This window comes from Rhinopithecus roxellana, chromosome 7 (assembly GCF_007565055.1).
Source record: "Rhinopithecus roxellana isolate Shanxi Qingling chromosome 7, ASM756505v1, whole genome shotgun sequence".
NCBI classification, from domain to species: Eukaryota; Metazoa; Chordata; class Mammalia; order Primates; family Cercopithecidae; genus Rhinopithecus; species Rhinopithecus roxellana.
The window spans coordinates 89,271,032-89,284,502 of NC_044555.1; the positions used below are offsets into that span (position 1 = coordinate 89,271,032).

Below are 13,471 nucleotides of genomic sequence, written 5' to 3' on the forward strand. Positions count from 1 at the left end.
CATCCTAGTCCTGGACCTATACAGCAAACAGCCTTGGCAGATACAGTGTTTCCCTCCAGAGCAAAGGGAGGAGCCATGGGAGAGAGGGTGGGGTGTTGGAGAAGAAGCTCAGAAGAGATAGATTTTAGAGAAGGGTCTGCAAAGCCAATCTAAGGAAAGTAGGACTTGAAGTACAATGGATGCTTCAAAGTTGACCTTTGCTTATTTTGCTTTCAAATGGGGAATCCATAGGATTTGTGTTTATCACAATGAATTATGATCACTTGTATCTATAAAAATTCTTCCCGGCCGGGCGCGGTGGCTCAAGCCTGTAATCCCAGCACTTTGGGAGGCCGAGGCAGGCAGATCACAAGGTCAGGAGATCGAGACCAGCCTGGCTAAGACGGTGAAACCCCGTCTCTACTAAAAATACAAAAACTAGCCGGGCGAGGTGGCGGGCGCCTGTAGTCCCAGCTACTCGGGAGGCTGAGGCAGGAGAATGGCGTAAACCCAGGAGGCGGAGCTTGCAGTGAGCTGAGATCCCGCCACTGCACTCCAGTCCGGGCGACAGAGCGAGACTCCGCCTCAAAAAAAAAAAAAAAAAAAAAAAAATTTTCCCTGCTAGGTTTTCAGCTCCTCACGGGACTCTATCTTGTTCACTTTTGCCCTCCAGTTTCCCCCCAGGAACAGAATTGCTACTCAAAACAAAAGTTAATTGAATTAATTAATATATCTTAACAGATGAGTTAGCAAAAACTAACTTCCCCTCTCAGATACTTCACATGCATTATGTACTTCAATATCCCTTGTTTGTGAATAATTTAAACAAATAAATGAAAAATTTGAATATTTTTGAGGTTGTTGAACAAATTATTATACCAGGTTATGTCTTACAATTTTTCTCTCACTTTTCATTACTTTATTCATGAGATGGCATATTTTTAATCACTTTGTGTGGGATACTAATACATTATCTGCACTGTAAAATAAATTGTTACATTTTTATTAAATATAATTTTTAAAATTTATAAGGTGCCATGTATTATTCATTGACAAGTCTTGGCTCATGATACAGATTATATATCATTTTTTCCATGTGTCATAAGTGGTCATTTAGATTGAAATAAAATTATATTTAATACAACTCAGAGCTGGCAAATTATTCTTTCATTTCAAACTGATTTTCTGGCCACTTTTCCTTGCCAAATGTTATGGATGAAAAATCTTTCATTAGGACACTTATAATAAGAAGCTCATACACCAATATTTACTTTTTCTCTAAAATGCTTTCTTGGGTCTAAAAATTTTTATAGGTTAATAGTGGAAACCTCTTGAGAGAAAATATATGCCTTATTTACAAAGAAGTGAGAATATAACATATGTAGATATATATATAGATATATATATATAGTCCATTGAAATTTTACCACTCTAAATCCACTAGATTCTGCTTTTTCTTTCAATTCAAAAAAGTCCAAAGTTCTTCTTTAAAACAATGTATAGTTATAGAAAATGTATTAGTCAAAATTATTTTTATTTTAAATGCATTATAAAATTTCTTAAAATTCTTTCATAGCTATAATTTTGCCTGCAATACTATACACTTTGATAAGTGCAGAATCTTTCTAGAACTATTTCCTTTATTGATAGAAACTTACACCTCCTACTGAGGAAAATCAGGCTCAAAGGTGAGAAATATATAACTTAAAAAGTTGCTCATGGGAACCAGAAACTCTAGCTTCTCTTTTCCTAAGCTTCTTTTGCCATCTACAAATACAAGCGTCAGCTTCTCTCCTTTCCCTGCTCTTTCCTCTAAGCACTTGCACTTGCTTCTTAAAAATAATACTACCAGTATGCTCTGCCAACTCTCACCAATGTTAGTTATTATTACCACATTTATTCTGACATTTTTGAAGTCTGACAAAATAAGGTGTAAAGGGAAACCAGGCATGTTTCTTTTATCAACCACTGTTTGTCACCAACTGTTTTGTTCGCTATAACTGGGTGGATGAGAAAAGGGTGTTGGAAATCTGGTCCTTACGTGGGTCTCTCAACTTGATTCCCATCTGTAAGCACAGCCCTACCCACATACCCAATGGTCATCATGGAAAACAGCTGAGAGTATAAAGGAACCCCACCCCCCACCCCCCAATTCCACTACTGGCAACAATTGACTCAACTTCAGGAAAATAAGCCCTAGAGGGAAAAAAGAGAAAGCCTGGAATCTTCTCTGAACCACAAATCCCTAGCCATGTCATGTGCACCCTGAAATTCCATTTTATCATTTGGAACATAAAAACAACTAGTGCCTATTTTTCAAGGCAGTGTAGAGCTCAAATGACACAATGTAAGGAAAAGCAGTTTGTAAATTCAATCTAGTTTTAATTTTGCATTCTCTTTTTTCCTATGCATATGTATTTTCACTGTGCCAAAATTATATGCATTATATCCTTGTTTTAAAAAACACACACATGCAGGTTAAAAAACAATTCCCTTGGGCCTCCAACCCCATTTATATCCATCATCTTCCCTTCCACAGAGCAACTGTTACCAAGAGCTAGTATGCATCTAACCACATTGATTGCACAAAGATATCTACTTCTTTTCCCTTTAACTGCAGTTTGTTATGCCATTTTGTAAACAGACCACATTTTATTTATTTATTCTTTTTTTTTTTTTTTTTTGAGATGGAGTCTCTCTCTGTCACCCAGGCTGGAAAGCAGTGGTGTGATCTTGGCTCACTGCAACCTCCGCCTCCCAGATTCAAGCTATGCTCCTGCCTCAGCCTCCCGAGTAGCTGGGATTACAGGTGCCTGCCACCACACCTGGCTAATTTTTACATTTTTAATAGAGAGGGGGGTTTCATCATGTTGGCTGGTCTCAAACTCCTGGCCTCAAGTGATCTGCCTGCCTCAGCCTCCCAAAGTGCTGGGATTACAAGCATGAGCCACCATGCCTGGCCTATTCTTCTTTTAACAGACATTTGTTTCCAATATTTTATTAGCACAAATAGGCCTGAAAGGAGCATTTATTCCATCCTTGTACACCAGTGTGAGCATGTAAGGCATGTAGTTCAAGGTGGAATTTCTAGGTCATTAAGGTTCAGGTATTCTACACTTGTAACTTTTGCCACCCAAAGCCTTTCCAATTGTTTTACACGCTCACCAGCAGTGTACATCAGAGGACCTCTTTCCTCATATTCTCAGTATTTTCAGACTTTAAAAGTTTGGTCATCCCGATGAATGAAGAAATGACATTTTGCTGCTTAATAGTCGGGATTAACTTCTTTTCACATAATGTATTAAATATTTGGATGTCTTTTCTGAATTGCCTGGGCAATCTTTGCCCATTTTTCTGTTCCATATTTTTTCTCTTCTTATTGAAGTATAGGGGCTCTTTGTGCATTTTGGATACTAATTATTTGTCACATATGGTAAAAATGTTTCTCTCCATCTGTTGCTTTTCCTTAAATTTTGTATATAGTAGTGTCCTTTGACTTGCAAAAGTCTCTACATTGACGTAGTCAAATATATTGTTTTCTTTTTACATATTGTGCTTTTCGTGATTTGTATTTTTAAGGTCTCCCATTCATCATGGTCATAAAGATATTATACTACAGCCAGGTGTGGTGGCTCACGCCTGTAATTCCAGCACTTTAGGAGACTGAAGCAGGCGGATCACTTGAGGCCAGGAGTTCGAGACCATCCTGGGCAACATGGCAAAACCTTGTCTCTACTAAAAATACAATTAGCCAGGCATGGTGGTGTACAACTGCAATCCCAGCTACTTGGGAGGCTGAGGCACAAGAATCACTTGAACCCAGGAGGCGGAGCCTGCAGTGAGCCGAGATGGCACCACTATACTCCAGCCTGGGCAACACAGTGAGGCTCTATTTCAATTAAAAAAAAAAAAAAAGATATTACACTACAATTTCTTATATTTTAAAGGTTTTTTTTTAAAAAAAAAAACATTTAATTTATCTGTAATTATTTTTTGTGAACAGTGTGAGAAAGCAGTCTATTTTTTTTTTTTTTTTTTTGAGACGGAGTCTTGCTCTGTCGCCCAGGGTGGAGTGCAGTGGCCGGATCTCAGCTCACTGCAAGCTCCGCCTCCCGGGTTTACGCCATTCTCCTGCCTCAGCCTCCCAAGTGGCTGGGACTACAAGCGCCCGCCACCTCGCCCGGCTAGTTTTTTGTATTTTTTAGTAGAGACGGGGTTTCACCGTGTTAGCCAGGATGGTCTCGATCTCCTGACCTCGTGATCCGCCCGTCTCGGCCTCCCAAAGTGCTGGGATTACAGGCTTGAGCCACCGCGCCCGGCCGAAAGCAGTCTATTTTTAATGTCAAAGTCATTTTCCTAACATTATTTATTGAATGGCTCATCATTTCTTCATTGATTTTTAATGTCATTTTCCTCCCAGAACAATTTTCCATTTGTTTCCATGTTCTCCATTCGGATCCTGATCTATCTGTCTCTTCCTGCACCAACAGCATGCTATGCTAATTACTATAGCCACTTAATAATGTGTCTTAATGTTTGGTAAGTTCCTTTTACAAACATGTCTTTTCTGCCCATTTACTATTCTATAAGGATTTCAGAATCTGGCCAGTTCCATTAAAAATCTCAGTGGGATTTTTGGTATTACAATAAATTCATAGATTCATTTGGAGAAAGTGTTCCAGCTGAATAATGTAGCTTGTATCTGCATTTACTTAAATCTTTTTTGTCTTTTAACACAGTTTTATATTTTTTCCTTAAAGCTGTTGTATATATTTGATTGAGTGTGTAGTTTTACCAGGTTTGTATTGTTGTTGCTATACTGAATAGGATCTTACTTCTCACCTATTTAATTGGTTGCTACTGACGTATGGGTACAATATTAATTTTTATACTAATCCTATCTCAAGAAATCTGAACTCTCTTACTAGTTTTGTAGTATAAGTTTATCCTCTTGAATTTTCTGTAAATGGTTTGAAAATAATGAAATTTTGCCTTCTTTGCTGTTCAAGTCCTTATACTTCTTATTTATTTTCCCTGTTGTATCATATTATGAGGACCTCCAGTACAATATTAAATAGTAGGAGAAGTAGAGGCATCTTCATCATGTCTCAGATCCAGCCTCAATGGCAATACTTCTTGTCAGCATGAATTATCATCTTTGCTGAATATTTATTTCTGTTCACTATGAGATTTTATCACTAATGGGTTTTGAAATTGTATCTCTCCTTTTACCATTGATTAGAATAAATGTATATACCTGTTTTCTTTTGATTTGCTAATGTAGTGAATTCCACTGATAGTATTAGTATTTGAACATCTTGTATTGCTGGTATAAACTGTCACTTATTTTTACAGCTTTGCTATTTTTCCAATTTTTTTATTTTAGTTTTCTTATCAATGTCCTTAAGTGAGATTTACCTATAATTTTCAATTGGCCTTATCTGGCATTAGTTATACCCATATAAAATAAGCTTTATAAATTCTACTCTAGATATATTCTATGGCAAATTTTATAGAAGGGTATGTCTGTTCCTTTAAATTTTGGTAAAATTTAGTCATAAAATTCTTGGGCGTTCAAGTTATTTTGAGGAGAGGGGGATGTATTTTAAATCACTGTTTTGATGTTTTATTGACTTTCTAACTCAAGCTTCCTACTTTTGGGCCAAGATTAGTTATTATGTATTTGTTACATTGTAGATGTTCTCTTGTAAACTGTATATATGGTCATGCATCATTTATCAATGAGATATGTTCTTAGACATGAGTGGTTAGGCAATTTTGTTCTTGTACAAACATCATAAATGTAGATATGTTTACACATACCTAGGCTATATGGTAGAACCTGTTGCTCCTAGGCTACAAACCTATACAGCATGTTCCTGTACTAAACACTGTAGGCAACTGGAATACAATGGTATTTGTGTGTCTAAACAGAAAAGTAAAGTAAAATATGGTATTAAAATCTTATGTGTACAACAATGTATATTTGGTCAGTCATTAACTGAAATGTCATTATGCAGTGCATGACTGTAATTGGATTTTATATTCCAGTCTGAGACTTTTAACAGAAGATTGTAGTCCACTTGCAATTTTGTAATTACTACATTTGAACTTAATTCTGCCACTTCATTTCTTTTCTCTTTAACAGGCTTGTCTTTTATTTCCATTTGCCTACCTCCAGTTTTTCTCCCCATTACCAATTAAAAGCCATAGTCTATTTATTTGCTTTTAGGGATTACCTTTAAATTGTTAACATACATATTTAAATTTATGTTTTGTTACCAAAGATTAAGTTAACCATTACCTATTCCTTCCTCCACCACAAGACAAGAAACTTTAACCATCCTTGATTTTTATCCAAATTCCACTGGGATTCAAACATTTGTTGTCATTTATCGTCAATTGCTTCTTCCTTTGTAGATAATATCTCCCCTCCACACCCACCCCTGTAGCTTCTATGCTTCTCTTTTCACCTATGATGTCCTAAAATGTTATTCAAATGAGTCTAGATATATTTTTTGGATCCTGCTCAAATTTGGAAGTCTTCTATCTGAGAATGTCCTTCAGTTTTCTCTTCAACTATTGCTCCCTCTATGTAACTCTTTCTGGTTTTGAAAAATCTATTAGATAAAGATTGGAATTTCTTCTAGAACATATCTACTTTGTTTTCCATCTTTTAATATCTATGCAACATTTTGTCCATGGTTATCTCCAGCCAGTTATGCAAGTTATACAAGATGCATACTTCCCAAAATGACCTCCTCTGGGTGGCTCAGTTTGGGGCTTACATTTAGCACAATTCCAGGTTTTGTGGCCCATATATAAAATTAGTTCCCGAATTTTTAAAACTCATGTTTTAAAAAGCACTTGGAGTACTCTCATGGTAAGAGAAGGCACGATTCAATCAACTAGAAAATAGTCTTCAGTGTGGGAGTCTAAAAGGTGCCTGGAAGTGCCCAACTGGCTGTTGAGTAAAATGCTAAATTTTACTATGCTTCATCTGTTTAATCAAAAAGTAAATTATATAATCTCTCCACCTCTGTCTGTCAATCAAAGAAAATTAATCTATAAATGCCTCAAAATATAAAAGTCAGTCATTACATGAATACAAATTATTTCTATGAATGCCGTATTACACAAATCGTCATCCCTTGCTTTGCACCGAATGTCCTTGAAATCTGTCATCATTTATAGCCTTGTCTTTAAGGCAATTTCCTTCAACATGGAAATTAAGATTTGCCAGATGTCAGTGTAATCATGTTCTGAAAACATCCATCTCAGAAAACAAATAGTTTTAAGTGCTTTATTGTGCGCACATGTTTGATTTTCTTTGTTTTGTATTTCCTTTAAGAAAGCAGCAAGACTTAACACAACCACAGGTATTTGAATATGGCCAAACCCTTAAATCAAGTAACTAAACTTTCCTGAGCAAAACAAAAAAGAATCTTAGAAAGATGTTTTAAAACATGAAAGTTTATCTTTAAAACAGCTCATATTTTTATTCAATTTAGTTCTTTTAATAAATCAGGAAGTTTTAATTACAGAATTTTTGCCATATTAAGATAAGTCACTCTTGAATAAGTTTTACAGTTCATAGTATGCTTTCATATACATAAATTATTTATTCTTCACAAAAAGCCTACAAGTATTGCTTTACTAAGGAGAAAACTGAGGTTAAGTGCAGTTAAATGACCTATGTAGCAACAAACCCAGTCAGTGGCTGAACCCAGACTCACAGTTATGCTGCCCACACCAAGGTATTTACTGCCTTCTCCAAGTCCAGCTCTCTTTAAAATCACTTTAATGAAAATCACTGTAACAAACAAGACTTACAAGAGTCACTTAATGACTCCACAGTTGAAAGGTTGCTATGAGATTTTGCTGCCACAAAACAATTAGATGCATTTTATTGTAATCAGATTCTATCTGTATTTAAACAGCCAAGCTTTTGATCTACGATTTTCTTAAGAGATTCTGCCGTAATGGGTTAACAGAGATATCAACAACCATCACCACAACCCAGTTTTGGAACACTTCCATCCCCTTAGTAAGATCCTTCACACCCATTTATATTTATTCACCCCTCCCACCCCCCAGCCCTAAGCGACCATGAATCTATTTTCTGTCTCTATAGTTACCTTTTTTGGACATTTCAAATAAACAAAATTATGCACTATGTGGCCTCTTGTGCCTGGCTTTTTCACTTCGAATAATGCTTTTGAGGTTTTTCCATGAACAGCATACGTCAGTAGCTTGCTCCCTTTTATTGCTGAATAATATACCATTGTGTGAACATACCACGTTTGTTTATTCACTCACCAATTTGTAGATATCTGGGTTGCTTCCACTTTTCCTGAACCAACTTTTTACTGCAATTTGACAGCTAGTTGTCCACGTTCTGTGTTCTCCTCTCCAGGACTCCAACTTCCTAAGTGGCTGTGGGTGCCTGTAGAAGATCAGATCTGATGTCTCAGCTCTCTCTGCTAACTATGATCCTTCTCAGTCCCTAGTCCAATGGATTACAACAAAATTGGCTTTTAAGGACTAGTAAGGCAATTATGTGACTTTTTCCATCTTCCTTTTTTATTACCACACTATTAGCAGGGTGATTTAAGGTATTTTATTCTAGCCTCTGAGGCTGTGGTTATAGTTGCACAACTCCAATTTTACTAAAAGTCACTGAATTGTACACTTAAAGTAGGTGAATTTTATGGTATATGAATTATACCTCAATAAAGTTGTTAAAAGGAGAAGGTTGGGGAGGACAGATGACAAAACAAGGGAATAGAAACCTAAATGATAAGGTTCAACTTGTCAACCTGAGCAACAGATACAACCTCCAAAGACCCACAGACAATCCTGAATGAGTCAGTCAGCAGTTCATTAGATTCAGGGTAATCCTGCTAGCATAAATCCTATAACCGCTCTGAACTCTGACCATTCACATACCGAGTCTCAGCCTTTTCATGGCCTCTGTCACACTGGACAAATCCACACAACTGGGAAACATGGGCAACAGTGCACAGGGTTAACAGAACACACTTTTTACACCATCAAAACTACCATCAAGCCCTGTTTCTGCCACTTCTTAGTAAAATAAGTCACCCAAAGTTTAGAGTGGATTTAACAAATAACGATAAAAGAAGCTGAGTTGAATCTGAATTTCAGATAAACAATGAATAATTTGCCAGTGTATGTATGCCTCATGCAATATTTTGAGCATACTTATATTTAAAAATTATTTGTTGTGTATCTGAAATGCACAAATAACTAGGGGTCCTATATTTTATCTAGCAACCCTACGAAACTTACATATCCTCTTGGTAATAGGGGGCATGTTAGTAAAACCAAAGTATAGAATTGTAAGATTGAATAGGCCATTTAAATACATTAGCAACTGATCCCTAAAAATTAGCTTGTTATATAATTGTTCTTCTGCCTTAACCACCTCTTTAGGTGTTCAATCATCCCCTGCATGTGGAGCCCCATCCTGAGCCACAACTGGCTTTGATGGGATGTCAACAAATCACTCAGGTCTTGCTAATAACCCTACCACGAACAACTGGCATACAACAGCTAATCATTCACCACAGACTAAGTCCTGGGTATTTCACAAGAGGTAGTTCCTATGTAGGGACAGGAAGGAAGACTAGGGAAGGGAAAGAAGAAACTTTGCTTAGATAATGAGCACAGCTCTGGAACTAGAACCCTCCCCCTGGACTCCTTTTTATGCCATCTACCATTACTACTCCCACTGTTCCATGCTGAGGACAATTCATGGTGACGACAGGTTAAATCAAACCCATGTACACAAGGTTTTAGCCACCATAACAGCCAACTCTCCCACACTCTAGCATATCAACAATGCCAGGCTATGCTCACCTGACCTGAAGATAACAGATTCAGATAAGGAAGCAGATCATTCAAATAACTTTTTCATATTACTTTCTGACTCTGAAAGCAATACAAAAAGAACAGTAGAAAAGAAAGAAAACAGTGACAACTTATAACCGAATGACAACCTCTGAGGAAAAAAGTCAAATAAATGCTATGCGTAATTTTACACAGCTAGGATCATACTTTACTTTTATATCTTCCTTATTTACAATAACATGATCATCTTCCCCAAATATTTTCCAAATATATGATTCTTAATGAGTACCTAATACTCCACAGAATAATTCTATAAAGTAACCATTCTATTTGGTTGGTGTCTACTTCTTATGCTTTTCAATACCAATAAAATCAACAGTCTTGTACGGATACCTTTATTTACATTAACATAATTTCCCTATGACACATTCCTAGAAAGGGAATTACTACATGAACAACTGCCAAATTTCTTTGCATATATAGTATACTAATTCGTACTGCCACTAGTACTGAGAATATATAGGAGGTCTACTTTTATAAGCCCCACATCTACATCCCAAAGACCTATTCCAATTCTAAGGACAAAAATAATTTACAGTTATTTTTGAGAGAATAATACAACTCTGACTTCTCTTTATTCCTGTCCTCAGGATGACCTTAGTATTCACAGAATAGCAGAGAGAAGGGACCACCAGGAGTTCACAGGTTTGAGGCAAATGTCCACTCACCGTGCTCTGATGGCCTACAGAGTTCTGTAGATGTCAAATATGGCTTTTATGTAACGCTTCTTATTGGACTCACTCTCTGGGATTGAAAGTAGTTACTAATAGAGTGAGAGAGCAAGACATCAGGAGACAGAATTGAGGAGAGTGCTGGGTGGCCATGCTAAGTGCTCACATCCTAGAGTTCCAAGAATAAATCACTAGGTGGCTCATTTATATTGGGCTTTGTCCAGTGGAGGATGAGCTACAGGTAAACATGAGCATCATGGATCTCGGAGAGGTAAAAGCATAAGGGCATTGATTAAAGCTGGCATTAGTGAATTACGGTAGTCAAAACCCACAGTTTGGTCATAGAAGAAACTCTAGTTATTATTATTATTTTTTTGAGCAGCAAAGTAGCAGGCATATTTTAGTCTCTAACTGATCCATTCTATCTGACCGGCTAGCTACAAGGAGACAGAGGTAGATTTGTTTGAAGGACAAGATATGAAACTTTCTAGAATGAGAAAGGACAGATGATTTTAGTGAAAACAGACTGTTTAAAAGTCCTTAGAACCAAAATAATTTGAAGGCAAAAATCACGGGTTCTGACAATTATAGAGAGTCTTGGCATAGTATATCATTTTGGAGAAAGTATTACCAGCTACTTAGATAATGTCTGAGCTTTAGAATAAGGGGAATCTAATACTGAAATGCAGAGATACAGTAACTCAGAAGTCTAAGGAAGATGGTAAATGTTGCAAAAAGCCTTCTGGTTGTTTCAGGATGCCTATGGGAGGGGTGTAGCTGTCACACGTAGTTCCATAGTATTCTAGAACAAGGCAGGCTCAAGGTGACCAGAAGTCTTTCAATATAAGATAGGCAGTACAATAGATCCCCTAACAGCCAGTTGCATGGCATACAGACAGAGCAAGAATATACAGATCCAGGTTGCTTTAGCCGGGTGGTGGTTCTGCCTGGCTGAGAAGAGTTTAAAGAACTTCTAAAATTAAAGGGTCCTAGCCTCTCCCAGTATGAACTATTGAGTTCAATTTTTTTTTTTTTTTTTTTTTTGACGGAGTCTCGCTCTGTCGCCCAGGCTGGAGTGCAGTGGCCGGATCTCAGCTCACTGCCAGCTCCGCCTCCCGGGTTTACGCCATTCTCCTGCCTCAGCCTCCCGAGTAGCTGGGATTACAGGCGCCCGCCACCTCGCCCGGCTAGTTTTTTTGTATTTTTTTAGTAGAGACGGGGTTTCACCGTGTTCGCCAGGATGGTCTCGATCTCCTGACCTCGTGGTCCGCCCGTCTCGGCCTCCCAAAGTGCTGGGATTACAGGCTTGAGCCACCGCGCCCGGCCGAGTTCAATTTTTTAGTGGAGACTTTATTTCTCAGAAACTTTTCTAAACTTTTTAGAAATTAAATGTACCAAACCCTCAGAACAGATGACATAATCCAGACCATAAGAATGGATTTTGATTAAAAACTGTAGATATTTAAAGTTGTCAAAATAGATATTAGTTGGCCCTTGATTTAAGAAAAAATAATATGGTCTGCTTATGCTGACATCTGTTGATTTTAGTGTTAGAATCCTTAAAAATAATAAGGAAGTCCTCAAGCCTTGAGCTAATAATGATGAAGAAATTTTTTTAGCTTTAACAAGATTTCACTGCATAACTTGGAGTTTTCCATAGTATTTAGGTATTTTCACATTTGTATGCATCTTCTTGTTTATCTTCTTCCCTCTTCAGGCTACAGGGCCCCAGAGCAGCACGGGCCACAAAACAGGGGTAGAGAAGGCATTGTTTGCTTTTTAATATTTCTTTCATTCAGTTGAAGTTTGTCTTCTGCTTCATTCTTACACTTTTCTTTTGTTGTGTTTTGGAAGAATGAGTTACCATTATCACTAGATAAAAATAGCAGTGTCTAAAATTTGGAATCACAGTAGTTCATTAGATTTACTCATTATTGCTCAACTGGTGGTATTTACTCTGTTTTCCTGTGCTCAAATTAGAAATGCCACAGATCTGTATTAATACTATGTATCATTAATATCGTTGGGTTACATTCTTTAATATTAAAGTAATTGTTGCAGGAAAAAAACATAAGAGCAAAGGACAGAATCCGATATAGTATACACACATCTAGATCCATTTCTGCACCATTCTTGGAACAAAACCGTGAGTTCTATTTTAGTGAACATTAAAATATCTGTTGTTGAATCATTATTTGCTACTTAAGACATAAGTAAACCCAAGTTAGAGAGTTGGATGAAAAGCCTCTGAACAAGGCAAATCCCTATCAATAAATGGTCATCAATAGCCAATAAGCTCAATTTTTAGTTCTTTACTCAATTTGCTATAGTCTAGGAGTCAAAATTGGGACTTTCAGGCCAAATTCAGCCTAGGGAAAAATTCAAAACATTCAGCAACTTTTCAAAGAATTTGTTATCTCACATGGGTTGAGGGAGGGAGAGAAATTCCCCAGAGCTCTGGCTTCTCTTGAACTCGGAAGTTCAGATCGTGCAGCTATATGTTACCTTCTTACAGGGCACCAATCTGCTGGTTCTCCTTAGCTGCTGTCTTTTTTAGACAAGGCATATGCTGTCCCGTCCACCACAGTCCTCACTCTTCTCTATCACCACTCCTGGGCCACTTACTTTATTTATATAACTTGCTTGTCCACTGTAGGTATTTTAATTAGCCTGCAAATATGGCAAGCAGACAGGGCTTCAGCTTTTCTGCTTCTTCCACACAAGCAGGCCTTTAGCTCTGCTTTATTTCTGACCATGACAATGAGACTATAGACTTACAATACAGACAGGAAGCAGATCACCCTGAACTTCATCTCCTACCTATCTGGTTGGGACAAGACGTCTAATTCTTAGGCTTAGGATTCAACTCCAAATGTGCAGAGAAAAGA

The 13,471-nt window shown here is 37.3% G+C and overlaps 1 protein-coding gene across 1 annotated transcript in view; it reads right to left on the reverse strand.

Moving 5' to 3' along the window:
* The window catches only part of LOC115898625, a 1,104,002-nt gene that overhangs the window by 1,068,625 nt on the left and 21,906 nt on the right, over window positions 1-13,471 (reverse strand). The window contains exon 2 of the mRNA XM_030933649.1: window positions 8,299-8,425. Within this exon, the coding sequence (XP_030789509.1) occupies window positions 8,299-8,425 (127 nt within the window). The remainder of the gene's footprint in view (window positions 1-8,298; window positions 8,426-13,471) is intronic.